Source organism: Cherax quadricarinatus, chromosome 18, assembly GCF_038502225.1.
Source record: "Cherax quadricarinatus isolate ZL_2023a chromosome 18, ASM3850222v1, whole genome shotgun sequence".
In the NCBI taxonomy this organism is placed as follows: domain Eukaryota; kingdom Metazoa; phylum Arthropoda; class Malacostraca; order Decapoda; family Parastacidae; genus Cherax; species Cherax quadricarinatus.
In genome coordinates this window covers 37,544,939-37,572,882 of record NC_091309.1, presented here as the reverse complement: position 1 = coordinate 37,572,882, position 27,944 = coordinate 37,544,939, and the positions used below count along the sequence as shown (strand labels likewise).

At 38.3% G+C, this 27,944-nt stretch overlaps 1 protein-coding gene across 2 annotated transcripts; it reads right to left on the bottom strand.

Annotated features, from left to right (window-relative positions):
• Nucleotides 1–708: 708 nt before the first annotated feature.
• LOC128689279 (techylectin-5A-like) lies at nucleotides 709–25,596 on the bottom strand. Of its 2 annotated transcripts, none has more exons than XM_053777410.2 (9): nucleotides 25,471–25,596; nucleotides 17,664–17,774; nucleotides 17,387–17,517; nucleotides 7,505–7,561; nucleotides 6,851–6,922; nucleotides 6,273–6,439; nucleotides 5,983–6,109; nucleotides 2,613–2,719; nucleotides 709–1,758 (listed from the first exon to the last, which is right to left on the bottom strand). In XM_053777410.2, the coding sequence occupies exons 2-9, from the start codon at nucleotides 17,751–17,753 to the stop codon at nucleotides 1,544–1,546; spliced, it is 966 nt and encodes a 321-aa protein (XP_053633385.2). In that variant the 5' UTR covers nucleotides 17,754–17,774; nucleotides 25,471–25,596; the 3' UTR covers nucleotides 709–1,543. The 2 variants fall into 2 exon arrangements, with proteins under 2 accessions (XP_053633385.2, XP_069942525.1); XM_070086424.1 differs by having other exon boundaries at nucleotides 17,387–17,514.
• Between the last annotated feature and the right edge of the window lie 2,348 nt (nucleotides 25,597–27,944).

Genomic DNA, 27,944 nt, shown 5'->3' with positions numbered 1-27,944 from the left:
TCATTTGAGAATTTCCGTTTTTTTTTTTTTCTTGAGGCAAGAATATGTAATTTATATTTTGCTGATGAGTCGTTATATCATTTGAAATTACAATGGGATCATGAAGATGTTCCATTAGGGAATATATTCTAAAGTTTTTCAAGATATTTATCATTGCCACTTTCCAAACCAAAGAAAATTTTTAAGACGCGGTAGTTTCCAGTTGGTGCGGAAAATGCTGTCATTTTTAACTCTTCTCTTTCGAGAGAATGAATTAGAATCTTTGAAGATGATATGATGTGTAAAATAATTAATTATTCTCGGTTGTTTTTACTGAAACATTCAGAACTGACAATGGGAACTGACAGGTGTCTTTTCATTTAACTTTTTGAAATCCATTATTTGGTGTTAGGCAAAATCATTCTTCGTAAGAGGAACCATTGTTTTAGTCAGGTGAAAATTAATATGCTAAAATCATTTATCATCAAGCATATATCGTGCTGGTTCCTGAGAACGAGATAAACTTTGTGGAGAAATGTAAATTAACCAGTTCTTCGTTCTTTTGATTTTCTCTTAATCAAAGATTTTATAATCCATCATCTGAAGAAGACAAACTATCCAGCTCGTCAGTGCTATGTATGACTGTTCATTCTACTGCATAAGACTGAGGTGTGCAGTATGACTATGTTCACTCTATTGTATAAGAGTTGTTGGAATGAAAACAATAAGCATGATGCAATAAATTGTATTCAGTAAAACACTATAATCAGATTTACTTAAAATAACTACAACAAATTTAATATATGGTAAAAATAATAGAAAGAAAAGTTTTTATTATTCTACCAAAGTCAGCCGGGGGTTATGTGGTGCCTGACAAATCTTATTTTTTTGTTCTGGTTGACTCTTTCATGAGTTAAAAAGTGTAACACCTTTTTGGTTTGCAGCGTAGAAGTTATTTAGGAAATATTTGGTACTTGTGAGTTAATACAGAATGAGACAAGTAGGAAAAGGTGCGGTGGTACTGCTATTTGTGCCTCACACTCTCACAACTGTGCCTCACACTCTCACAACTGTGCCTCACACTCTCACAACTGTGCCTCACACTCTCACAACTGTGCCTCACACTCTCACAACTGTGCCTCACACTCTCACAACTGTGCCTCACACTTTATCTTGTTGTCGTATGCCACACTGTTGCCCGTGGTGGTTCACCTTGTTTTTTGTGATTGTCATTGTGCGTCACACTGTTGCTTGTGGGTATACGTCACTATCTTCTGCGTCACTCTGTTGTTTGTGGTCATTCTTGATTCGTCCCTCCGTACTGTGGTAATGCGACCCCACTGTTAATGATGATCGAGTATCAGACAGTCGTGCATCTTGGTTATGTGTCATTCTGTTGCTCTTGGTTATGCGTCACACTGTTGCTTGTAATCATACATGATGCGTCACACTGTCATTGATAGTTACAGTTGTCATATTGTTGCTGGTGGTCGTACATCAGAATGTCATTCACTGCTTCACACTGTGACTCGTGCATCAGAACAACTCTCGTGAATCATCATTATTATTTTGAGCCGCCACAGTTCTTGGAGTTGAGGTAGACACTCTTGAAGGCAGTGTCGCAGACCTTAGGTCTGATCTTCACCTGCACCTTGGTGACCATGGAGGTGGTATAATAGCAAGTGTAGTTGAAGCCCTGGTTGTAGGGTGACGTTGGGTTACCGTAGCGGCAGCTGCTGTGGTGCCACCAGCCGCCACCTCTAGCTACCGCACACTTTCCTGTGGATGAGATAATGACAAAGACGTAAGAGTCTTGCATAATTTCTATCTCTAGGAGGAAAAAAAAAAAGCTTGATTACTGGAAAAGGTCATCAGTGCTGGATCTGACATATCATCTGGGAATAGTAAGAACAAATCTCTTATTATTGCTGAAATGGAACCATATATCTCAAGTTCTTTTGTGTCTCCCTTTTCCACCTCTAATTTATGCTTTCATAAGTCATATTTTCCTGTGGTTTAAATAGTGTCATGAGGAATTAAAGTTGTGGAAAAAAAGTTTTGTACAAAAGGTTTCTACTAAGTATTAACGAACAGACAACTTTGTTTTTTTCCCCTTTTTAAATAACTTAACATTATAACATATTGTCAGTGAAGAGTCCATAATAATAAGGATAATAACAACCACGAGTATTACAAGTGTTCAGGAAGTTTTACTTCAATGAATTCGTTGAAAGGTTTCGGGCACAAATTTATTTTAACCTAATTTAATCCTTTTAAATTTTAGATTGTGTTCCACTGGTATCTCAGCCTATTGGATGCATGATAATGAATGAATTGTTCATCATTATAGAATGTGTGCTGATTCATTACACAAATTTAGCACAATGGTTTTAATAAAAAAAGTTTATATTAGGAATTTTGTATATTCATACACGCTAAAAAAGTGATCATTCTTTTATATACGGCTCTGATAGTTAATATTTTGTTTTTGCAATATTTTTTTACGTGACAGCAAGAATAATACTGTTGTATCAGGTCAGAGTGTGAATGGATGCTCCTGATTTGTTGTTCATGATAGGTTCATCTCTCTCCAAAATTTCAAGGAAATAAAATAGTTAAGTTGAACAACTTACCAGTGTTAATGTCGCCATAATTGTCGTAAGTGGTAAAGAAGGAATTCAGACTGAAGCAGTTGCTGGACGCTGTCCCAGACACGGGCCCCTGGACACTCACCCTGTATCTGTGGTGATGAACCAGACACTACTGTAACAACCAGCTCCTTATTTACACTGACGAATAATTTACCTCTGTCCCACAGAAAAATAGTAATGACACGATTGTCAACTACTCGGGGAACGGAAGGCTGGATCCTAGAGCAAGTGTTATCCACCGGACTCTACCAGTTTGGTACCATAGATAATATATCTTTATTTTTTGCAAGGACATGTACAAGGTATACAGGCCTAGCTGACATCAGTGACATACTAGTTTATATAAAGATGCTTGTTTTGTAGAGCATTTCGGGCAAATTAGGTTACCTTTGTCCCAGGATGCGACCCACACCAGTTGACTAACACCCAGGTAACAACTTTACTGACGGGTGAACATAGACAATCGGTGCAAAGAAACACAATGTTTCTACCATAGCTGGGAATCGAACCCGAACAATCGCCGTGTGAAGCGAGAGCTTTAGCCACCAGGCCACGGGGCAGTTAGTTGTACTAGTGACTTCCCATGAGTACTAACCCTCCAGTCAGTAAGTGTAGTTTACTTCTGTTACGGTAAAATAATCATATCTAAATTTTTAACCTAATATCACTACGCTTTGAGGTTAGTGAAGATTATTTATCCGAGTAAGTGAAGCTGCCTCTTTCTTCCCTGGATCAAACCTAATTACCTTCATTTCCCGGATGCTGTGTAACCTCAAAGTCCAGGGCTGCAAAAGAGATACAGAGGTGACTGTGGAAGGTGTAACCACAGGGAAGACTGCGGGAGTTGGGGCCCAGAGGTTGGGGGACCTCTTAGTAAATCGAGAATAAGAAATACACTGAAGTCTTCCCTGGAGGCGTAGATGAGAGACTGCCATGGCTTAAGTAAAGCCTTCTGTCTCTAGGTAACGGATTTTTTGTTCATTTAAGTATACTTGGCAACGACGACAATAAGATGGGTGGGCTTCATTACAATTAAGGCAAGAGGGAGGTAGACTACAAGACGTACCGGTATGGTCGTCAGCACCACAGACTGGACATTCTTCCATGGACCTGCAATATTTCATGGGTGGCCAAACTTGTAAACGGTGTCCCACGGTATAAACCGAGGACGGAAGCTCATGGCAATCAAAAGTTAAGGAAGCTACACTGCAGGGGTAGCGTCTCCGTCCACGGGCAGGTAATATACAAGTGTCTACCTTGAGAACTGGGAGGTCTTGGAGTTCAAACTGTTCCAGAATGTCGTCACCACATGTCTGGAAATTATGCTGAACAGTGGTATGAGGTAGAATGACGGTACCACTACAAGAACTGAGAGAATGTTGTTTTTGAATTGTTACAGCAATAATACTAAATATGGTGGTAAGGAGAGAAAGATCGTGAGTTTGGCTAGCATTTTGTACCCTGACGATGAGTGCACCACTCTTGAGAGCATGTAACGTAAGATTTCGATGAACATGGTGCAGGAGTGCCTTGTTGATACTATGATCATGAAAATAGTCTGAGGAAGATGTCGGCTGCAGAGTGAAAAACCTAGTCCATTGTGTACTATGATGCATAGTATGTAAAGGGAGCGATTATCGCATTGGTCTTTTATGAGTAGAGTGAGAGGTATTCGAAGCAGTGTTATCAAAACTGGTCGTGGTAGTTTAGATGCAGGACCGGAAGTGGTCTGTTTTGAGGAGGGTGGACGGTCTGAAAACTGTTGCACCAGGATGTATGGTCAAAGTCCGAAGGATGGTCTGGTAACATGACAGGGTCGTAAAAAGGAGCTGCTACAAAATGGGGCTCAGAAGAAGCAGTTTCATCGACTTGGGTCTCCATGGTTAGGTCTCTCTCTTCTTTTTTGTTTCTAAGAAAATAAAAGAAAAGAGAAAAGAAAAAAAGGGAAGGGAATGTGGATGAATAGCTCCTATTGGGAAAGGACTGTAAGTCCCCCCCCCCCCCATTCGAGCCCAAGAGGACCTCAGCACAACCGAAAGTGCAGATGCGGCACAGAACCCATGCCATACCCTACCCTTCATGCCAGTTAACCAACAATCTGGGAGAGCAACCTCACTACCGAGTCACCTCGGCGGACAAAAGAGAGGGTGGCCGGAAACCTGCCTCAAAGCATACCTCCTTCGGCCACCTCCTCCTGGAATCCAACAGGCAGCCACCAGAGACACATCAGTCACCTGAAAGACACCCGATAGACTGGAGAGGGATCGGGATCTCCAAGCGATCTAGTTTACACGGCAAACTACACTACCACCAAGGACGTCAATGGAATGGGATGGACCCCACAGCTCTTTCCCAGGACTAGGAAGTAGAATGCCTGAGGGAAAATTCCAAAAGGCTGAAAACAGGAGAGGGAAATGGATGAATGGGGAGAGGAGGATTGGGAAAGGAGGGATGGGAAGGATAGGATAGGGAAGGGGAGAATAGGACAGGGAAGGAGAGGATTGGGGAGTAATTAGGTTCGATTAGAGGAAGAAGACCGAAGGGATCAGGGGGTTCAATTCCTCAGACCAAGAGCCTCTTCACCACTGCAAGGCGCCCCCTTGAAGAGGAAAACCCTAAATAGTGATTCATCATATATAGATATTTAACAGTGTAAGAAATTTATGCTGCACTCTGAAGTATTCCTTTGCTTGCATTAAGTAGATGGGACTAGACTTAAGTACGGTTCCCCGTGGCCTGGTGGCTAAAGCTCTCTCTTCACACGGCGAGGTCAGGGTTAGATTCCCAGCGAGGATAGAAACACGCCCAGTTGTCTATGTTACCCATCAGTAAAATGGGTACCTGGGAGTTATTCGACTGGTGTGGGTCGCATCCTGGAACAAAACTGACTTAATTTGTCCGATATGCTCTGCATAACAAGCGACTTTCTATATAGTAATATGTCATTGATGTCAGCTAGGACTGTATACCTTGTACATTTACTTGTAGAAATAAAGACATTTTTAATTATAATTGTTAAATTATTATGTCATTTGGCGATGCCTTTCCCAGCCTTGCAGTGACAGCTACGCAAACAGTTCAACAACGGACACAGTTCATCAAGTACGTTGTATCTCACAGATGAGAACACATAATTCAAGAACGGACTGAGCTGTAGCTAAGTACAACAATGGTTTTCAATTGAAACAACCAGGTTCATTTCCTGGGCAGATAGCAACATATGAACAAGTCTCTACACCTGCTGTGTGTTCGAGCGATAAGGCCTGTTGTTGGTTACATCCAGAGATTTGCAGCATATCATAGATAGTATTGCATCTCAGTGATAACTCGTGCTGTTGACTTTCCATCTCACCTGTTTGCTTCGTTGGCAACTTTGACAATGGAGTAAGTGTTGTATTGAGAAATCCCAGTCTTGTATTTGAGGTCCAGACGAATTGCGTACTCTCGGCTGGCGATCAGTTTGTACAGAGCTTCGTTACCTACAATGTGAATAATAACTCTTTAATATTTCTCAGTTCTAAACATTAAATACTTTTAAACACGTCTTGACCAACAATAAAGGCACATGTTATTTAATGTAAAAATGGTCTTTTATTTATTGAAACATTCACACCAGATAATAAATTGTAAATAGAAGCGTACCTAGCCAATATTCCCTACTGGGGTCACCGAAGCCATCCTTGTACTCGGCCCACGTGCGGTTGAAGTTCATCTGTCTAAATTGCTTCTGACGCTTCAAGAACACAGTCCAACCACCTCCATCTGTCTCCATGTCACACCATACCCTCACGGGCCCGTTGCATGTGCACCTGTTATGGTGATACACATATAATTATCACCACATACACCTATGGTAGTAGTTAATGAACAGACTCAGGTAGTGAGACGACTTTCAACGAGCAGGTGATAAAGAATTAACTTGTACCAAAGAGTTGTGACTGCTGTGTCTTTGAGCAGGTGGTACACGTGATGGTCCTATTTCATTGAACATAAACAATGATTGTCCTGATACAGGTTTTCTCAAGAACATGGATACTCCTGGTCATTGAAGCTAAACGAGTCATCTGTGTGATTGAGACCCGTGTCAGGAGACACTTGTCCTATCTCCTGACGACTAAAATCATCAAAACACCCGTGGTTGTTATTAGATAATACTCACCTAATGAATGACAGTTAATGGTTACCACCAGAGAAAGTAAGAGTCCAGTCTGGCTACTCACGTGAAGGGGTAGATCTTGTATACGCCGCTGGTGGTGGAGCCACTAATTAAGTGGTCAGCACAGTCCCTAGGCCTGAAAAACAACATACAGCATTGCACCTTTGTACTCACAAAGAACATTCACTTTCATTACATGGTCCAGGACGGACTGACTGATCATGTAAACAGCATAGTACGTTAGGCAGGAGAAAATCAGGACGTCCCATGCGGTAACCTGACATCTGTTACTGTGATGTATATTAAGCACTTGTCACATTGTTGCCTCTCCCTCCTAGCCTACAGGTGTGCTATTCAGTATCTTCGACACCACTACCACATATAATGGCTCTAACACAAGTGTCATCACATCTGCTAAACTCCTTCATTTGATGTGCTCTTGTCCCTTACAACAGTGTGTAAAATAATATATGTTAAATGCAAAAACCTGGTTTTCTTCGAGAATTTTTAAAAGTTAAAGGTAACAATGAGAAAACATTTTTGGTAATTTACAGCTAATGGTGGTTAATTCATAAGTAAATTAAAAATGTAAATTATCTTCAAATATTTCATTATATACTCACAGCACGTGCAAAATGGCAAGCATCACACAGTGCAACGCGACAGAGGAGAAAGAAATAAAGAATACAAGTGGATTAAAATGTTTCAGTGTACTAACCGCCCAGCTGGGTTCACTGGCTTGTGTTTGTTGGATTTATCCGCCTCTGGTCTGTTCCTGGGGAAACAACGAAACTTTTGATAACAATGAGAGAAATCACTTCTCTGTTGACTTACAGATTCTTGAAACGAATAAATGAATCTTAAAATCATTATCCAATTCATCACTGCTTTTGTTGATTAGATTTAAAGCCCATCACTTTACAAAGGTTATTAATTGTTGACTTTTACCTGTAAATTAACATTCAAGAAGTCTTTTTCCTAAATATTGTTTTAGTGATTAAACTGTCAGTGGGAAATAATCGTCGGCAATCACTGTCGCACTGACAGAAATAACCACAGTCGTTATCGCCTCAGAAGTATTAACGTCAACTTTATCACGTTTCTTATTTACCTTCGGCCATCTTGATGTCAACTCTATTATGGCTTGTTTTTCGTAGGTTTATGTGACCTAACTCAATGTAAATTAAATATTTTTTTATTATTATCACACTGGCCGATTCCCACCAAGGCAGGGTGGCCCGAAAAAGAAAAACTTTCACCATCATTCACTCCATCACTGTCTTGCCAGAAGGGTGCTTTACACTACAGTTTTTAAACTGCAACATTAACACCCCTCCTTCAGAGTGCAGGCACTGTACTTCCCATCTCCAGGACTCAAGTCTGGCCTGCCGGTTTCCCTGAACCCCTTCATAAATGTTACTTTGCTCACACTCCAACAGCACGTCAAGTATTAAAAACCATTTGTCTCCATTCACTCCTATCAAACACGCTCACGCATGCCTGCTGGAAGTCCAAGCCCCTCGCACACAAAACCTCCTTTACCCCCTCCCTCCAACCTTTCCTAGGCCGACCCCTACCCCGCCTTCCTTCCACTACAGACTGATACACTCTTGAAGTTATTCTGTTTCGCTCCATTCTCTCCACATGTCTGAACCACCTCAACAACCCTTCCTCAGCCTTCTGGACAACAGTTTTGGTAATCCCGCACCTCCTCCTAACTTCCAAACTACGAATTCTCTGCATTATATTCACACCACACATTGCTCTCAGACATGACAACTCCACTGCCTCCAGCCTTCTCCTCGCTGCAACATTCATCACCCATGCTTCACACCCATATAAGAGCGTTGGTAAAACTATACTCTCATACATTCCCCTCTTTGCCTCCAAGGACAAAGTTCTTTGTCTCCACAGACTCCTAAGTGCACCACTCACCCTTTTCCCCTCATCAATTCTATGATTCACCTCATCTTTCATAGACCCATCCGCTGACATGTCCACTCCCAAATATCTGAATACATTCACCTCCTTCATACTCTCTCCCTCCAATCTGATATCCAATCTTTCATCACCTAATCTTTTTGTTATCCTCATAACCTTACTCTTTCCTGTATTCACTTTCAATTTTCTTCTTTTGCACACCCTACCAAATTCATCCACCAATCTCTGCAACTTCTCTTCAGAATTTCCCAAGAGCACAGTGTCATCAGCAAAGAGCAACTGTGACAACTCCCACTTTATGTGTGATTCTTTATCTTTTAACTCTACGCCTCTTGCCAAGACCCTCGCATTTACTTCTCTTACAACCCCATCTATAAATATATTAAACAACCACGGTGACATCACACATCCTTGTCTAAGCCCTACTTTTACTGGGAAATAATTTCCCTCTTTCCTACATACTCTAACTTGAGCCTCACTATCCTCGTAAAAACTCTTCACTGCTTTCAGTAACCTACCTCCTACACCATACACCTGCAACATCTGCCACATTGCCCCCCTATCCACCCTGTCATACGCCTTTTCCAAATCCATAAATGCCACAAAGACCTCTTTAGCCTTATCTAAATACTGTTCACTTATATGTTTCACTGTAAACACCTGGTCCACACACCCCCTACCTTTCCTAAAGCCTCCTTGTTCATCTGCTATCCTATTCTCCGTCTTACTCTTAATTCTTTCAATAATAACTCTACCATACACTTTACCAGGTATACTCAACAGACTTATCCCCCTATAATTTTTGCACTCTCTTTTATCCCCTTTGCCTTTATACAAAGGAACTATGCATGCTCTCTGCCAATCCCTAGGTACCTTACCCTCTTCCATACATTTATTAAATAATTGCACCAACCACTCCAAAACTATATCCCCACCTGCTTTTAACATTTCTATCTTTATTCCATCAATCCCGGCTGCCTTACCCCCTTTCATTTTACCTACTGCCTCACGAACTTCCCCCACACTCACAACTGGCTCTTCCTCACTCCTACAAGATGTTGTTCCTCCTTGCCCTATACACGAAATCACAGCTTCCCTATCTTCATCAACATTTAACAATTCCTCAAAATATTCCCTCCATCTTCCCAATACCTCTAACTCTCCATTTAATAACTCTCCTCTCCTATTTTTAACTGACAAATCCATTTGTTCTCTAGGCTTTCTTAACTTGTTAATCTCACTCCAAAACTTTTTCTTATTTTCAACAAAATTTGTTGATAACATCTCACCCACTCTCTCATTTCCTCTCTTTTTACATTGCTTCACCACTCTCTTAACCTCTCTCTTTTTCTCCATATACTCTTCCCTCCTTGCATCACTTCTACTTTGTAAAAACTTCTCATATGCTATCTTTTTCTCCCTTACTACTCTCTTCACATCATCATTCCACCAATCGCTCCTCTTCCCTCCCGCACCCACTTTCCTGTAACCACAAACTTCTGCTGAACACTCTAACACTACATTTTTAAACCTACCCCATACCTCTTCGACCCCATTGCCTATGCTCTCATTAGCCCATCTATCCTCCAATAGCTGTTTATATCTTACCCTAACTGCCTCCTCTTTTAGTTTATAAACCTTCACCTCTCTCTTCCCTGATGCTTCTATTCTCCTTGTATCCCATCTACCTTTTACTCTCAGTGTAGCTACAACTAGAAAGTGATCTGATATATCTGTGGCCCCTCTATAAACATGTACATCCTGAAGTCTACTCAACAGTCTTTTATCTACCAATACATAATCCAACAAACTACTGTCATTTCGCCCTACATCATATCTTGTATACTTATTTATCCTCTTTTTCTTAAAATATGTATTACCTATAACTAAACCCCTTTCTATACAAAGTTCAATCAAAGGGCTCCCATTATCATTTACACCTGGCACCCCAAACTTACCTACCACACCCTCTCTAAAAGTTTCTCCTACTATAGCATTCAGGTCCCCTACAACAATTACTCTCTCACTTGGTTCAAAGGCTCCTATACATTCACTTAACATCTCCCAAAATCTCTCTCTCTCCTCTGCATTCCTCTCTTCTCCAGGTGCATACACGCTTATTATGACCCACTTCTCGCATCCAACCTTTACTTTAATCCACATAATTCTTGCATTTACACATTCATATTCTCTTTTCTCCTTCCATAACTGATCATTCAACATTACTGCTACCCCTTCCTTTGCTCTAACTCTCTCAGATACTCCAGATTTAATCCCATTTATTTCCCCCCACCGAAACTCCCCTACCCCTTCAGCTTTATTTCGCTTAGGGCCAGGACATCCAACTTCTTTTCATTCATAACATCAGCAATCATCTGTTTCTTGCCATCCGCACTACATCCATGCACATTCAAGCATCCCAGTTTTATAAAGTTTTTCTTCTTCTCTTTTTTAGTAAATGTCTACAGGAGAAGGGGTTACTAGCCCATTGCTCCCGGCATTTTAGTCGCCTCATACGACACGCATGGCTTACGGAGGAAAGATTCTTTTCCACTTCCCCATGGACAATAGAGGAAAAAAAGAGGAACAAGAGCTATTTAGAAAAAGGAGAAAAACCTAGATGTATGTATATATATATATATATGCATGTGCGTGTCTGTGAAGTGTGACCAAAGTGTAAGTAGGAGTAGCAAGATATCCCTGTTATCTAGCGTGTTTATGAGACAGAAATAGAAACCAGCAATCCTACCATCATGCAAAACAGTTACAGGTTTCTGTTTCACAGTCATCTGGCAGGACGGTAGTACTTCCCTGGGTGGTTGCTGTCTACCAACCTACTACCTATAAATTAAATAAATCTTTATTAAAACATGCGAACTGCATTAAATTAAGAAACACGAAATGGTTGAGTTACACGTCAATAACTGATGAATTACAATAACATTGCGATGTAAAGGAAGACAGTTTTTCTCTACACAGCTAAATGTTGTCTCATTAAAATCTTGTTATGTAACGTGAGTCTTTAATTCACAATTTAGAAAAGGATTAACCAGATTTATATATGTCGTGTCGAATAGATAAAACTTGCGATTTTTGGCTTAAATAGCAACGCTCTTTTTGCTGAATAAGACAAGCTAAAATTTGAGTATGCAATAATTTCGCAAAAATCGTTCTGAAGCTAACGAAAAAGATATATTTATTATTAAATTATTGTAAACTTATCTAAAATATATTTAGTTGGATTAGGCTAAATTAAATTGCGCTTGTTATAATAAAGTTAAGTAAGTTTTCTAAGGTACTTTTGGTACAAAATTATTAATTTTTATATTAACGTAAATGAAAAAAAAAATATCTTTAAAAGTATATGAGAAAATTTTACAAAGGACTTAATTTTAAATGAGTTCTTGCTAATTGACGAGTTTTACCTATTCGGCACGACATAAACATTATATATATATATATATATATATATATATATATATATATATATATATATATATATATATATATATATATATATATATATATATATATATATGTGTGTGTCGTGCCGAATATGTAAAACTGGTCAATTAGCAAGAACTCATTTAAAATTAAGTAATTTTTTAAATTTTCTCTTACACGTTTAAAGATATATATTTTTTATTAATGTTAATGTAAAAATTTTTAATTTAGCACCAAAAGTATCTTAGAAAACTTACCTAACCTTATTATAAGAAGAATAATTTATTTTAGCCTAACCCAACTAAATATATTTTAGATTTGTTAACAATAATTTAATACTAAACAAACACAGTGAAATATATTTTTTTCGTTAGGTTCAGAATGATTTTGGCGAAATTATTGCATACACAAATTTTCACTTGTCCTATATGGCAAGATGAACGTTGCTATTTAAGCCAAGATCGCAAGTTCTGCCTATTCGGCACGACATATATATATATATATATATATATATATATATATATATATATATATATATATATATATATATATATATATATATATATATATATATATATATATAAACAAGTCGGCCGTCTCCCACCGAGGCAGGGTGACCCAAAAAGAAAGAAAATCCCCTAAAAGAAAATACTTTCATCATTCAACACTTTCACCTCACTCACACATAATCACTGTTTTTGCAGAGGTACTCAGAACACAACAGTTTAGAAGTATATACGTATAAAGATACGCAACATATCCCTCCAAACTGCTAATATCCCAAACCCGTCCTTTAGAGTGCAGGCATTGTACTTCCCATTTCCAGGACCGGTTTCCCTGAATCCCTTCACTAAATATTACCCTGCTCACACTCCAACAGCTCGTCAGGTCCCAAATACCATTCGTCTCCATTCACTCCTACCTAACACACTCACACACGCTTGCTGGAAGTCCAAGCCCCTCGCCCACAAAACATCCTTTACCCCTCCCTCCAACCTTTTCGAGGACCACCCTTACCCCGCCTTACTTCCCCTACAGATTTATACGCTCTCCATGTCATTCTACTTTGATCCATTCTCTCTAAATGACCAAATCACCTCAACAACCCCTCTTCAGCCCTCTGACTAATACTTTTATTAACTCCACACCTTCTCCTAATTTCCACACTCCGAATTTTCTGCATAATATTTACACCACACATTGCCCGTAGATAGGACATCTCCACCGCCTCCAACCGCCTTCTCGCTGCAACATTTACAACCCAAGCTTCACACCCATGTAAGAGTGTTGGTACTGCTATACTTTCATACATTCCCTTCTTTGCCTCCATAGAAAGCGTTTTTTGTCTCCACATATACCTCAATGCACCACACGCCATTTTTCCTTCATCAGTTCTATGATTAACCTCATCCTTCATAAATCCATCTGCTGACACGTCAGCTCCCAAATATCTGAAAACATTCACTTCTTCTATACTCCTCCCCAATTTGATATCAAATTTTTCTTTATCTAAATCATTTGATACCCTCATTACCTTACTCTTTTCTATGTTCACTTTCAAATTTCTATCTTTACACACACTCCCAAATTCGTCCACTAACCTTTGCAATTTTTTTTTAGAATCTCCCATAAGCACAGTATCATCAGCAAAAAGTAACTGTGTCAATTCCCATTTTGTATTTGATTCCCCATAATTTAATCCCACCCCTCTCCCGAACACCCTAGCATTTACTTCTTTTACAACCCCATCTATAAATATATTAAACAACCATGGTGACATTACACATCCCTGTCTAAGACCTACTTTTACCGGGAAGTAGTCTCCCTCTCTTCTACACACCCTAACCTGAGCCTCACTATCCTCATAAAAACTTTTTACAGCATTTAGTAACTTGCAACCTATTCCATATACTTGCAACATCTGCCACATTGCTCCTCTATCCACTCTATCATATGCCTTTTCTAAATCCATAAATGCAATAAAAACTTCCCTACCTTTATCTAAATACTGTTCACATATATGCTTCAATGTAAACACTTGATCTACACATCCCCTACCCACTCTGAAACCTTGCTCATCCGCAATCCTACATTCTGTCTTACCTCTAATTCTTTCAATAATAACCCTACCGTACACTTTTCCTGGTATACTCAGTAAACTTATTCCTCTATAATTTTTACAATCTCTTTTGTCCCCCTTCCCTTTACATAAAGGGACTATACATGCTCTCCGCCAATCCCTAGGTACCTTCCCCTCTTTCATACATTTATTCAACAAAAATACCAACCACTCCAACACTATATCTCCCGCTGCTTTAAACATTTCTGTCATGATCCCGTTAGTTCCAGCTGCTTATATCTGGAGAGTATATCTGGAGAGAGTTCCGGGGGTCAACGCCCCCGCGGCCCGGTCTGTGACCAGGCCTCCTTAGGTCAGTGTCCCAGGATGCGACCCACACCAGTCGACTAACACCCAGGTACCCATTTTACTGATGGGGAACATAGACAACAGGTGGAAAGAAACACGTCCAATGTTTCTACTCTGGCTGGGAATCGAACCCAGGCCCTCACCGTGTGAAGCGAGAGCGTTAACCACCAGGCCACCAGAGCTTTACCCCCTTTCATTCTACGTAATGCCTCACGCACCACCCCCACACTCACATCCTGCTCTTCTTCACACCTAAAAGATGGTATACCTCCCTGGACAGTGCATGAAATTACCGCCTCCCTTTCTTCGTCGACATTTAAAAGTTCCTCAAAATATTCTTGCCATCTACCCACATCCCCATCTCCCCATCTACTAACTCCCCCTACTCTGTTTTTAACTGACAAATCCATTCGTTCCCAAAAGATATTTCATGGTATTTCAGGTATCTTGCTGAATTCGAAAATGTCAGGAGGTTTTTCAAATTCGCTCTAGTTTCTGAGGCATAACGCGTGTATGTGTATATACATTGACAGTTTGTATATACAGATAGTTTAAGTAAATATTAGAATTTTATTTTTAAATTATTTAATATTTAGCGAAAGGAGTTCTATCAACACGAAAAAAAAAATCACAGATTTTGTAAAACAAGCTTATGTTGCTTATTTTGGAGTGGCTCTTGAAGAACAAGATAAGTCTTAGGCTCCCCATACGGTTGCAAAATCTGTATAGAAGGCTTTCGACAGTGGAAAAATAGAAAAGGAAAAGTTTAAGCTTCGGTGTGCCTATAGGTAACGCTGTATGGTGACTGTGAAGCGTTTCAGTCGATAGAGGAAAGTCAACAGAGAATATCTTGATTTGGAGTCGGCAAGGAGACCTGTGTCACACAGTGAAAACGCTCCCATACCAGTGTTTACAACACTGCCTGACCTTCAGTTGACAGATATTGAAGAAACTCAGGGTTTAGGATGTAACACAGGTGATAGAAGTGGAAGTGAATATTAAGTAAGTATTTTAACACCCCAGCAGTTCTCCCATGAACTCAATGATCTGATATGTGACATCAGTCTGTCAAAGAAACCATCTGAACTTTCAGCATCCAGACTAAAAGAAAAGAACTGTCTACAATTTCTTGTTGTAGAAAGTTTATCGAACAAGACAGGTTGAACTCCTTTCTTACTTCAACCAAGATGAACTTGTATACTGCAGTAACATCCCTGGACATCTTCGAATGGGACTTGAGTATCGACCAGAAAAATGGTGGCTGTTTATAGATAGCTCCATTAGAAGCTTGCAATGTGTCTTATAGCAAATTTGTAAACAGTAACCATATCTTCCAACTGCTCACTCAACAGAACTTAATACAAAAATATCAAAATGATATTGCAGAAGCTTTGCTACCATTAGCACAAGATGTCTATTTGTTTACGTAAAGATGGTAAACTTCTTGGTTGGGCAACAGGGGATATACAGAGTACCTTTGTTTCATCTTTATGTGGGACAGTAGAACGATGACAGATCATTGACAAAAGTGACATGGTCTTCAAGAGAGAACATGACTGTAGGTATTGCAAACATCATTAACAAGAAATTGGTTGACATGGATAATATTATTCTACCAATATTCCACATTAAGGGCTAATGAAGCAATTCGTTAAGGCCTTGGACAAAGATTGCACTTGCTTCAAATACATTTATAGATCGTTCCCTGGCTTAAGTATAGAAAAACTGGAAGTTCGAATCTTTGGTCCTCAAATTCGAAAGCTTATCAAGGATTCTAATTTCACAAAATGCATGAATGGTGTTGAAGTTTCTGCATGATGCAGTTATGTGTCAGCTGTCAAGAACTTCTTGGGTAATCACAAAGAAAACAATTATGAAGAACTGATGCGAAACATGCTGACAAGCTTAACAATTTAGCCATTAATATGAGCATAAAGGTTCACTTTCTCTATAGCCACCTAAACAGATTTCCACATAATCTTGGTGAGGTCAGTGAGGAACAAGGGAAGAGGTTCCATCAAGAAATAAACGTAATGGAGGAAACGTAAGAAGGCAGATGGGACACACTCATGATGAGAGACTATTGCTGGAGCCTCCGACTGTGCTGATGACCAACGCAAAAGAAAATCGTACAAACTTTTTCATATGCAGTAATTAGTGGTATCTGAATTATCTTACTATGTTAATCTTTTATTATGTAGAATGAAGCGCCAGCATGTATTACATGATTCGATTTTTGCATGATCTAAAAAATAATTTCAATTTGATTTGTAAGTTAGCCCCGCCTGATCAACATATTTCTCGCATTTTTTATGTTTTTCATTGGGATACCAAATTTACCAAAAACTATAGGCAGTCAAGCAAAATCGGTGACATATGTGGCATCAACACCACAAACTTACCCTAAACTCGGTGTAATATCACTGACCAGAAAATGAGTGATGACCATTGAGGTATCTAAATAATCTAAGAGCATTTCACTCAGTCTAGACTTTGAGAGTGTAATTGCTAAATTATTTCTTGTTTAATGGTTGGTATATACAAAGATGATAAACGAAAATACTAACAAGACGGTCGTATGCTAACAAGCGGTCGTATGTCCATTAGTTATTGTGCTATAATGTAAGGTGTCTGTTGCTAGGTTACAGTCGTTGACCTATGCGTTGCCATCCCCAGATTTACATAGTGCCAGGCACCAGAACTAACCCAAAAGTTCCTACTTCCTTTTGTTTTTCTTTCCTAAAATTCTACAACAAGAGGAGAGTGAGAATGCACGAAACATCTTACGGATTGAGGAAAGGATCAAATTGATATTCCTGAGCCAATCCCTCGTCTTCCATCTGTAAGGATTGCTGATCCGTATCCAGTCTGTCATCCTCCTGCAAGGGATGATCATCCATGGCTAGTTTCCCATCCTGCTGGTAAAGTTAATACCTTTACTTAGAATTATTGATGGTTACTTAGAGTATTCCTAGTGTAACACAACTGAATTAATGATGAAAATATAAATACATTTTATTTTCACTAAAGAGTTGTACAGAATCGTTGCAATAAATGTACTTACTATCTGGGCTTCCCTTGGCAAGTTGTGCAACTTAGTGGCGCTGGTGGCTGCCAACACGCCCACACACAAGCACGCCCACAATGCTCTCATCTTACTTTCCTCACACTTGCCCTGGGAACAAAATCGATATTTTTATATATAAATATATAATGACACCATCCTAAAAGTGCGTGTTCTTTTCACTTTATCATCTGGTTTGTTAAGTTCCTTGCTCCTCTATTTTACTTCCAGAGGTTCCTAACAACACTGTGGTATGTAGAGACCCAGAATGACATAACTCATCTGCAGAAATCCCCCAAAATACGCTATATTACCAATTAAGAAGACTTGTGTTACCATCACCTACCCCACTGCCAGGCGAAGTGAAACTTTTCAACATGGGCCCATTACCCATCGCCTACAATTCACCTGAAACCACTGTCAATGGCCAGGGGTCAGGGCAACGAAAGATCCAGTAACCAACCCAGGGTTCATAACATCACAGGTGAGAGAAGCATTACTACAAGTAACACGTCTCCTACTCCCAGCCAAAAGGACGCAACCCCTCACCATCCACCACCACAACAATCACCAAACAACAACAAACATGGCCGCCGCCACAAACATCCAAGATAATTCCTTCCATGGATTTGGGGATCCGAACATTAAAGACCCAGAAATAGCTGAAATCATCAGGATCCAGAGTAAAAAAATTAACATGTTAACTCGAGAAATACAGGAACTTAAAATGTCCAATGACATGTTACCCGGGAAGTTAAGGAACTACAAACATCCAACATACAGTACCTCGACAAGATCACAACTCTGGAACACAGATTAAAAACCAACATCAAGAATGAAAGCAAAAGTGGACTTACAACTTACAGATGTTATGAACAACTTCCAAGACCACTTCGAACAACAACAACTATTTGATTCAGTTGTAGTAATTAGCAATCCTCTCCCATCAACTATAACCCAGGAAACATGGTCTCAACATGTACCTGGTGATGATATAAAGGAGTGTTAAGTGATAGTTTATCAAACTGGGAAGAAATCAGTGATAGTAAAGTTCAACTCGAGCTCACAAAGAAATATTAACATCAAGAATATGAGTGCCTGACCAAAACAAAACTAATACTATAAAAGCTACAACAAGGCCAAAAAATCCTCCAGTGTTTTGCAAAGGATGGGAAAATTGCAGTTAAGAAGGAATCAACAGGAAGGAGATATTTTATTTCTACTGAACATGAACTTAAATAATTCGTAAGTGATGCTGACCTCACTGAGTCAGAACAAAATGCAGTTTTTACCCACTTTCCACGAGTATTGTTATTTTCATTTCTATTTTGTTAACCTGACAGCAGTTAATACTCTTATCAGACACCTCGAGACCACCATCTTGTTTGCCTAAAAGGGTACACAATATTTTTTTTTCTTTTGTATTTGTAACTATTTTTTACCGTCCTCTATTAGTATAGAACTATACTTTATTTTTAACTGTCTTTTGTGGACAGTCTATAATAGAGTTAGTGCAATACAATCCAAAGTTAGGTGCTACTTATTTTTTAGTGTATGAAGTCTATAACAGTATTAGTGTAACAATAGGTACTATTGATATATCTTGTCTTAATCGTTCATTATATTTCGTTATTACTATATCACTGTTTATTAGTATCTACAATCTACTGGAACAATATACACTTACGCCAATATTGTTCAGTAAACCCATTATTACAGATACTAATATTACCCTTTATTACCTTTCTGCAGCTCATAATCATTTGAATATTTACTAGTCAACCCTAAATGCTCGATGCTGAAGTCGACACTGAACTGAATCTATGTAATCTAAATCCCAGTCAACATTTAACTGAAAGTAACTGTCTTTACTACACAGCAACAGAAGCCAGTACTGTTCTCAGCAATGCCAGAAATATTACAATTTTGAATTACAATATTAGATCCCTAAGTAAACACTATGATGACATCCTGACATTAAAGACAACCTTCTCCTTTACTATTCTTACTGAAACCTGGCTTAAACAAGACACATCAGACATCTACTCATTACCAGGATACACAGCAATCCATAACTGCAGGCCAGAACAAATTGGGGGAGGTATTGCCATCTATTATTCTAATGAACCATCATGTAGCAGCACCATATATTTCAATGATGAATATGGTGAGTATATATTTGCAAACTTCTCTGTAAAAAAAAAATTAAAAAACCTTATAGCAATTGAGGCCATATACAGGCTGCCTTATACTAATATTCCAGCCTTTAGTGATAAACTAAGAACACTGATTACAGATACACAAATAAATAAGCGCCACCTACTACTAGCAGGAGACTTCAATACCAACCTTCACCTAATAGATGACCATGTAACTGACTTCATTAACAATATCAACAATAACACTACTCATACCAGCAATTACAAAACCAACAAAACTGAGACTAGTACAATTAAAACTGACCATATATTGACAAAACGCGCTAGCATCCCACCCCCCTTCCCTTAAAGCGGGGATAATCACGGACACTGCTACTAACCACTACCCAACTTTCCTCCTAACAAACATTTGTAAGCAACCAATGGAATATAATAAGTTCTCCTTTTGACTCCATGATGAGAGATCAATAAGTAACTTCACTGCAGAACTAACCTGAGTTGACTGGAACACAGAATTTTCCAATGCTCTTGGTATCAAAGAATGAGTAGACATGATTCTAGGCAAAATATATGGACTCATAATAAACATTGTCCCATAAAAACTAAGATATCACTGATAAAAGACTAAGTTGCCCATGGCTTACAAGCATCATCCTAAGATCCATCAATATGAAACATCAATATGAAAAACAATATAGAAGGGGCTTAATAACTAAAGAATTCATCAAACACTATACGTCAGTCCTCTCCAAATTAATCAGAAAGTCCAAGCAACTGTACTATTCTAATAGATTCACTGAAACGAGAGGAGATATAAAAACAAGACCTGGACAAGACCCCTCCCCCCGCTTGTCAAAGACCTAAACCCCCCTCCCCCCGCTTGTCAAAGACCTAAACCCCCCTCCCCCCGCTTGTCAAAGACCTAGACCTACTCACTATACAAAACATCTACTCGTACTACTTGTACAACCTACATTTACAGAATAATAAATACTAATATAAATCCTAACCTGAAGCGCTATCTTGACATTTGCAACAGGACCCATGGACACAATACTAGACACAAAAATCTCTTTGAGATTCCCTGTGTCAGGTTAAAGCTTTTCAAAAACTCAATGTACATAAAAGGAGCCAAAATTTGAAACTCTGCCAGAAATCTCCAGAACCACTGACTCATCCAGCATTTTTAAAACTACACTTAAAAAACACCTTATCTCCCTAACCAATCCCAGCCCATCATAAATAAATATGTAAAAACTATATGTGCATTTGCTCAATATCATGAACATAGGTAAAACATTGTAATCAATATTTACTTCCTCTCAATATCTGTAATCCTCTCAAGTGTTAATCATTCCATTGTTTTCACCTTATATATATATATATATATATATATATATATATATATATATATATATATATATATATATATATATATATATATATATATATATATATGTTGTGCCGAATATGTAAAATTGGTCATTTAGCAAGAACTCATTTAAAATTAAGTCCTTTCTGAAATTTTCTCTTATACGTTTAAAGATATATTTTTTTCATTAATGTTGATGTAAAAATTTATAATTTTGCTCCAAAAAAATCTTAGAAAACTTACCTAACCTTATTATAACAAGAACAATTTATTTTATCCTAACCCAACTAAATATATTTTAGATTTGTTTACAATAATTTAATACTAAACAAACACAGTGAAATATATTTTTTTCGTTAGGTTCAGAATGATTTTGGCGAAATTATTGCATACACAAATTTTCGCTTGTCCTATATGGCAAGATGAACGTTGCTATTTAAGCCAAGATCGCAAGTTCTGCCTATTCGGCACGACATATATATATATATATATATATATATATATATATATATATATATATATATATATATATATATATATATATATATATATATATATATATATATATATATATATATAATGTCGTGTCGAGTAGGCAAAAAATTCCTATTTTAGCTTAAATGGCAATGTTCTTCTTGCCGAATAAGGCAAGCGAAAATTTGTGTATGCAATAATTTTGCAAAAATCATTCTGAACCTAACAAGAAAAGTGTATTTCATGTTTATTATTAAATTATTCTAAACTTGTCTAAAATATATTTAGTTGGATTAGGTTAAATTATATTGCGCTTGTTATAATAAGGTTAGTTAAGTTTTCTGATTTTTTTTACAAAGTTATTAATTTTTACATTAACATATACGAAAAATATATCTTTAAACGTAAAAGAGAAAATTTTTGAAAGGACTTATGAAGGAAAAGCCCGTCATAAGTGGGCTTATGGTTATTCAAACTCGCAGGAACCATTAGCGTGTTACTGTCCGCACTCCCATCTAGCGGGCTGAGGCTAAACTTCAGTTTCTCTGGTCTGATTTTCTTTAATTTCTGTTGCTAGTAGTATTAACCTCACCTGGTGTCGGTTTAAATTTGGAGAATCACTTCACCTCCACCCTTCTGATCAGCTCTGCTTCTGGTCTGGTCAACCAGGGTAGACGCTAGTTAAATGGAGCAAGATCCCTGTCTACAAGACGTACTGGGACATTACGACTCCTCACCTCTGAAATCTGTGGTGCTACAACCAAGTAGTGACATGATTTTCAGAATATCGGACAAACAGGATAACCAACACCATTTCTTCAAAACATCAGACGACCATCCTGGGCATTAGATAGTCATGTACCAATATCATAGTGGCCCGGTGGCCTGGTGGCTAAAGCTCCCGCTTCACACACGGAGGGCCCGGGTTCGATTCCCGGCGGGTAGAAACATTCGACACGTTTCCTTACACCTGTTGTCCTGTTCACCTAGCAGCAAATAGGTACCTGGGTGTTAGTCGACTGGTGTGGGTCGCATCCTGGGGGACAAGATTAAGGACCCCAATGGAAATAAGTTAGACAGTCCTCGATGACGCACCGACTTTCTTGGGTTATCCTGGGTGGCTAACCCTCCGGGGTTAAAAATCCGAACGAAATCTTATCTTATCTCTCACATCCGCCAATATTTACTTTTATTTTTAGTTAAAATCCTTAGAAAATTATCTTCGTTATTATTCCCCAAGTCATTCATTTATTTTTCCATTCTTTTGTTCAGGTGGAAGGCGTTTCCCTGACAAACTTATATTAAACAAGTTCTTGCTAATTGACCAATTTTACCTATTCGGCACGACATATATTGCTATAAACTCGACATTTCGATTCCCAAGCGCAGTCTTCAGCAGCAGAAGGAAGGGCAACAAATATACGAGTGACAAGTCATGTGAAACGATAAATACATCACAGTATCTGGCCCAGAAGCCTGAAGCGCTTCTGATAACACTGATATTTTCATTTACCTTATGTATTTGCAACCCTTGTCAAGGCGCAAATTGGGGGAGGAGAATCTTAATTACACTGTTATTTAATCTGAGGAGAAAGTGCCAGTATTTAGTCTGGGGAGGGAATGCCGGAATGCAATCAGAGGAAGAGAAACTGAGGACAGCTGAACAAGCAACTGAGGACAGTGATAGATTAAATGTTCATAATTCTCTGATTACAAGTAAAAAGATGTCTGAAAGAGGGAAAGGAATGAAATAATATTTAACCCCAAAGAATCTGCAAAGAACATGTGGAAAATTACATTTATCTGAATGTATCATTATGTACATAACAGTAAATGAACAAAGATAATTATTATTTATCAGTTAGACAAGTAGGAATTTGGGACACCTAGGACGCAAAAAATGTCCCCCTTCGATACCTACCACTGTCATATCCACAAGTTGCTCTGGACCCATTAATTACAAATGAAATATACATCACCAGGAATTCTGGTAAATATATTAGTTTGTGGACTGTATTTTAAAATTAAAAAATGATTATATATATATATATATATATATATATATATATATACATAACAGAAGGAGAGTATCTTAAACTCACTCAACAATTTGACTGGAGATTAATGTGTCATGTACAGACCTCCCCTTTTGCCTACATTTATGAAAAATTTACTGGCCAGAATTTAATCATAAATTAGACAGCTTATCTGAGGTTCCTGGAGTTGTCCTGTCCTGTCGCCTGATACTCAAATTATGCAGGAATGCACATCCAACAATTTCGGCTCCTATTTGAGAGGTGTCAGCCCAATTTTAACCTCTAGAGCACGAAAATTCTTCCGATTTCACTAACTTTCTGTTGACCAGTTCAAACAGCAATGGCGAGTCTCTTCTGCGCAGGCGCAGCTTCCCATTTTCGATAACATAATTTTTATTAAATACAGTATGGCCATCTCTTTACATATAACTACTGTATTTCTGGAAAATATATACAGTATTTTCCACAGAACAAGACGATGTTATAAAAAGAATGAATATACTTTTAGAGGCAAAAAGTGAAAAACCAAATCATTGATTTGTGACCAAGTCATAGAACACTTAACCTGAGGGAACCTTTCCATCCCATGTGAAATCACAGAAAACACTGAAAAACTGTTCCATTTATTGAAGATCTTCATACCTAGAACTGTGCTTGTTAAATTGGTGCAAGTTTTTCTCTCTCTAATTTCTTACAGTATTGAATGAAACTAAACGTTCTTTTTCATATAGCATTTTCAAGGGGGCCAGGCAGACTGCCTGACCCCTACAAAATGCCAGGCATGGCAGTGGGCAAGGGGTCACTCTGCTGTGCCCGCACGACAGAACAAACAAAACCAATGGATAGGTCAGCATGTGACAAAGAATCATAAAAACAGGAATTGTGGAACACTACAGTAACGCTAGTATGGGCCAGTAGGCCCATACTAGTGTACTACTGTCCAGTATGGGCCAGTAGGCCCATACTGGACAGGCCAATCATTCCAATCATTCCCACCCACTTGTACAACATTTTACCAATCATTCCCACCCACTTGTACAACATTTTACCAAAGCTTCACAAGAATTAGCCTCAGTACCTTAAGTACTAATCAATCTCATTTTTAAAGCTACTCTACTCGACAGATTGTTCCACACATCGACAACTCTGTTGGAAAACAAGTACATACTTACGTCTTGTCTAAATCTAAATTTATCTAATTTTAAATCAGTTATTTCTGGTTTTCATTCGATTCAATATCTTCAGTGATTTATTAATATCACCTTTGTTTATGCCCATCATCCACCTATATACTTTGATATCTCCTCTTATTCTAAGTCTCTAGGAGTCTAGAGAGAGTGAAGGTTCAAGGTTCTCAGTCTATCTTCATATGGGAGGTTCCTTATACAGTGCATCAACTCTATCATCCTTCTCTGTATGTTCTCTACTAAATTTATAACCATTTCGTAGTATGACGACCAAAACTGAGCAGCATAATCTAAGTGAGGCCTTACTAGTGATGTACAGAGCTGTAAAATAACTTCTGGAACATTATGAATAATCCAGCAACAACTTGGTTACAAACACACACATTCTTGAATTTTGGAGTGTACATTAGTACAGTGGTGGACCACCCCAAAGCTGCCACCAAATCCTTGTTATTTGATCTCACCCTAGAAAACAGCATTCTCATTTCATACACACCATTAATTTTCTCAAGTCTTATGCAACAGCCTGCTTCTCTACGTATATTTCATTGTGAGTTACCAGTGGAAGTGTAAGCTTACCTGAAGTTCTTCCTCCACGAGGGACTCAGGAAGTAAATACTTGCAAGACACGAGTAGCCGTGACAGGTTCTTATATACCCCAGCAAACTGTAATTAAGTTAGCTAGAGTGTGTTGATGACTACAGGTGTATATACTCCATGAAAAGCTCCTCATCAGTATCACTTCAAACGATCATTGCAGTACCTTTTCTGTTAATTTAGCAGTAATTAAAACATTGGAATGTAAGTCTTCATTACCTTATATTTCATTACCTTATATTTTTTTATTAAAGTCGGTGCCGGATCTGCCGGACTATGGTTCGTACGTTGGACTATGTGCGACTAGCAATAACAGCCTGGTTGATTAGGTCCTGATTCACCTTGAGGCCTGGTCGTGGACCGGCCGCAAACACCCAGGAAGGTACTAAAGTACTGACAACTGAATGAGAAACGGAAACCTGTATTTATTTTACACAATGGTAGGATTGTTGGTGTCTTTTCTTTCTGTCTCATAAATATACAAGAAAATAGGTACATCTTGCTACTTCTACTTACTCTTAAGTCACACTACATGTACACGTATGAATAAGCATCCATCTGAGTTTTCTTCTGTTTTTTTAGTTCTTGGTCTTATCTAATTTCTTTCATCTCCCTGGGGAAGTGGAAAAGAATCTCCCTTCCGTAAATCACGCGTGTCGTAAGAGGCGACTAAAATGCCGGGAGCAAGGGGCTAGTAACCCCTTCTCCTGTATACATTACTAAATGTAAAAAGAAAAGCTTTATAAGGTTATCTTCTTGATCAAGTCACCTTGCCTCGGTGGGACACGACCAGCATGCTAAAAAAAAATTTATAATGTAAACAAAGCATGGCTGGGAGTATCTGAGAGAGACTTTCTCCATAAAAAAACATTTTTCAAAGAAAGTTTTTTATCACTTTTTAATAATTAAATATAAGGATTTTATTACTTAACACAAATTTATATAAAAAATCAATAGATATCGTACCAGAATTATGACAAATACATAGTATTCCCAGAACGGAAAAAGTCAGTAGCAAGTGTCGAAATATTTTCTCTCTTCTTTCAACGAAATTCATGAGACTTTTACAGCTCAGTAGCGATACAAAACTTTCCTTGAACACGATACACCAGTGCTGAAAGTTTGAATTCTATCAGAAGAGCCATTCTCAAATTGTCACAAAGAAACCAATATCATATGTTGGTTTACTAGCTGAAGTGGTAGAGGCCTTCGGTGTTCGCGTTCAGATCGAGTAGAAAACTTGGGTGTGTTTCCTTTCACTTGTTGCCTGTGTTCACCTAGCAGTAAGTAGGTACCCGGGTGTTAGTCTACTATTGTGGATCACATCCTGGCTAAGAAGAACAAAGGTCCAAAATGTAAATAAGCTATGGTACTTGACTTTTCTGGGTAATCCTGCATGCACTAGACTTGTGATGTTCCTGAGGGAAGTTCCGTAGCAACAAGACTCTGGTGTTCTCGTTCTTATAAATTAAAGTTTTTGTGCACTTCAAGATTTCACGTAAAATCTTTGGTTCGAGCTTGAAGCTTAGAGGTTTTAACTAGCATTTTAAGCTTTTACAAGAAATTTAAGGTTTTACAAGCAGTTGAGAGATCTACAATATAGATATCCTGAGCATGAGAAATAATCAAATAATAAAGCTATTGATTGCTGTAACACATTCTCGTACCACAATAGATAATCATACCCATTTAAACGTTGGTTACACCTTACTTGGGTTAAATATATGATTTAATAGGTTTTTGTAAAGCAACTTAAAGAAAATAATTATTACAACCATTTTGAAATTCTCGTTGGGTATCGTATGGAAATTAATAAGATGAGAATGAGTTGGATTCCAATAGAAACAGAGGAAGATGTGCAGAGTATCACTGTATGTTAAAGAGAACTTGAATGGCTGCATAAAATATAAACTAAAGTTTGACGGAATATATAAATAATTTGGTTGGTAACCCTGTTATACTGGACTTGAAAAACTAATGTTTCGTGTTATGTTATCAGACTCTTCCCCCAAATGTAGAAAGTAATTATTGTGCCCCCTGAAAGGGACATAGTGTATATAATGTGTATGATTATTAATATAATTTTATATTGCTGATATTTTCATTAATAGCTAAAATGATAATATCTTACTTTATACTATTATTTGACTTAGCTATGTCATTAGATAGGATGTAACATTTACACTTCATTGTGCTCACTGTTTGAGAGTTGTGATTGGTTGTCCGCTGTTGCAAACTGCCTTGCCGACTACCGCTCGCTTGTTTGTGCCAGGTGGTACCTCACACAGTTGCTGGAGTAGCACAGGCGAGTCACGTGATATCACCTGACGTGAGGCCTGTAGTCGAGAAATCGCTCCCTCTCCACAAATGGTCATCGCTCTACCAGCACCTCTCACTCTCCATCTCTCCAGAGATCTCTCTCTTCTCTGGCTGTCTGTTCGTTATTCAGACTCTGT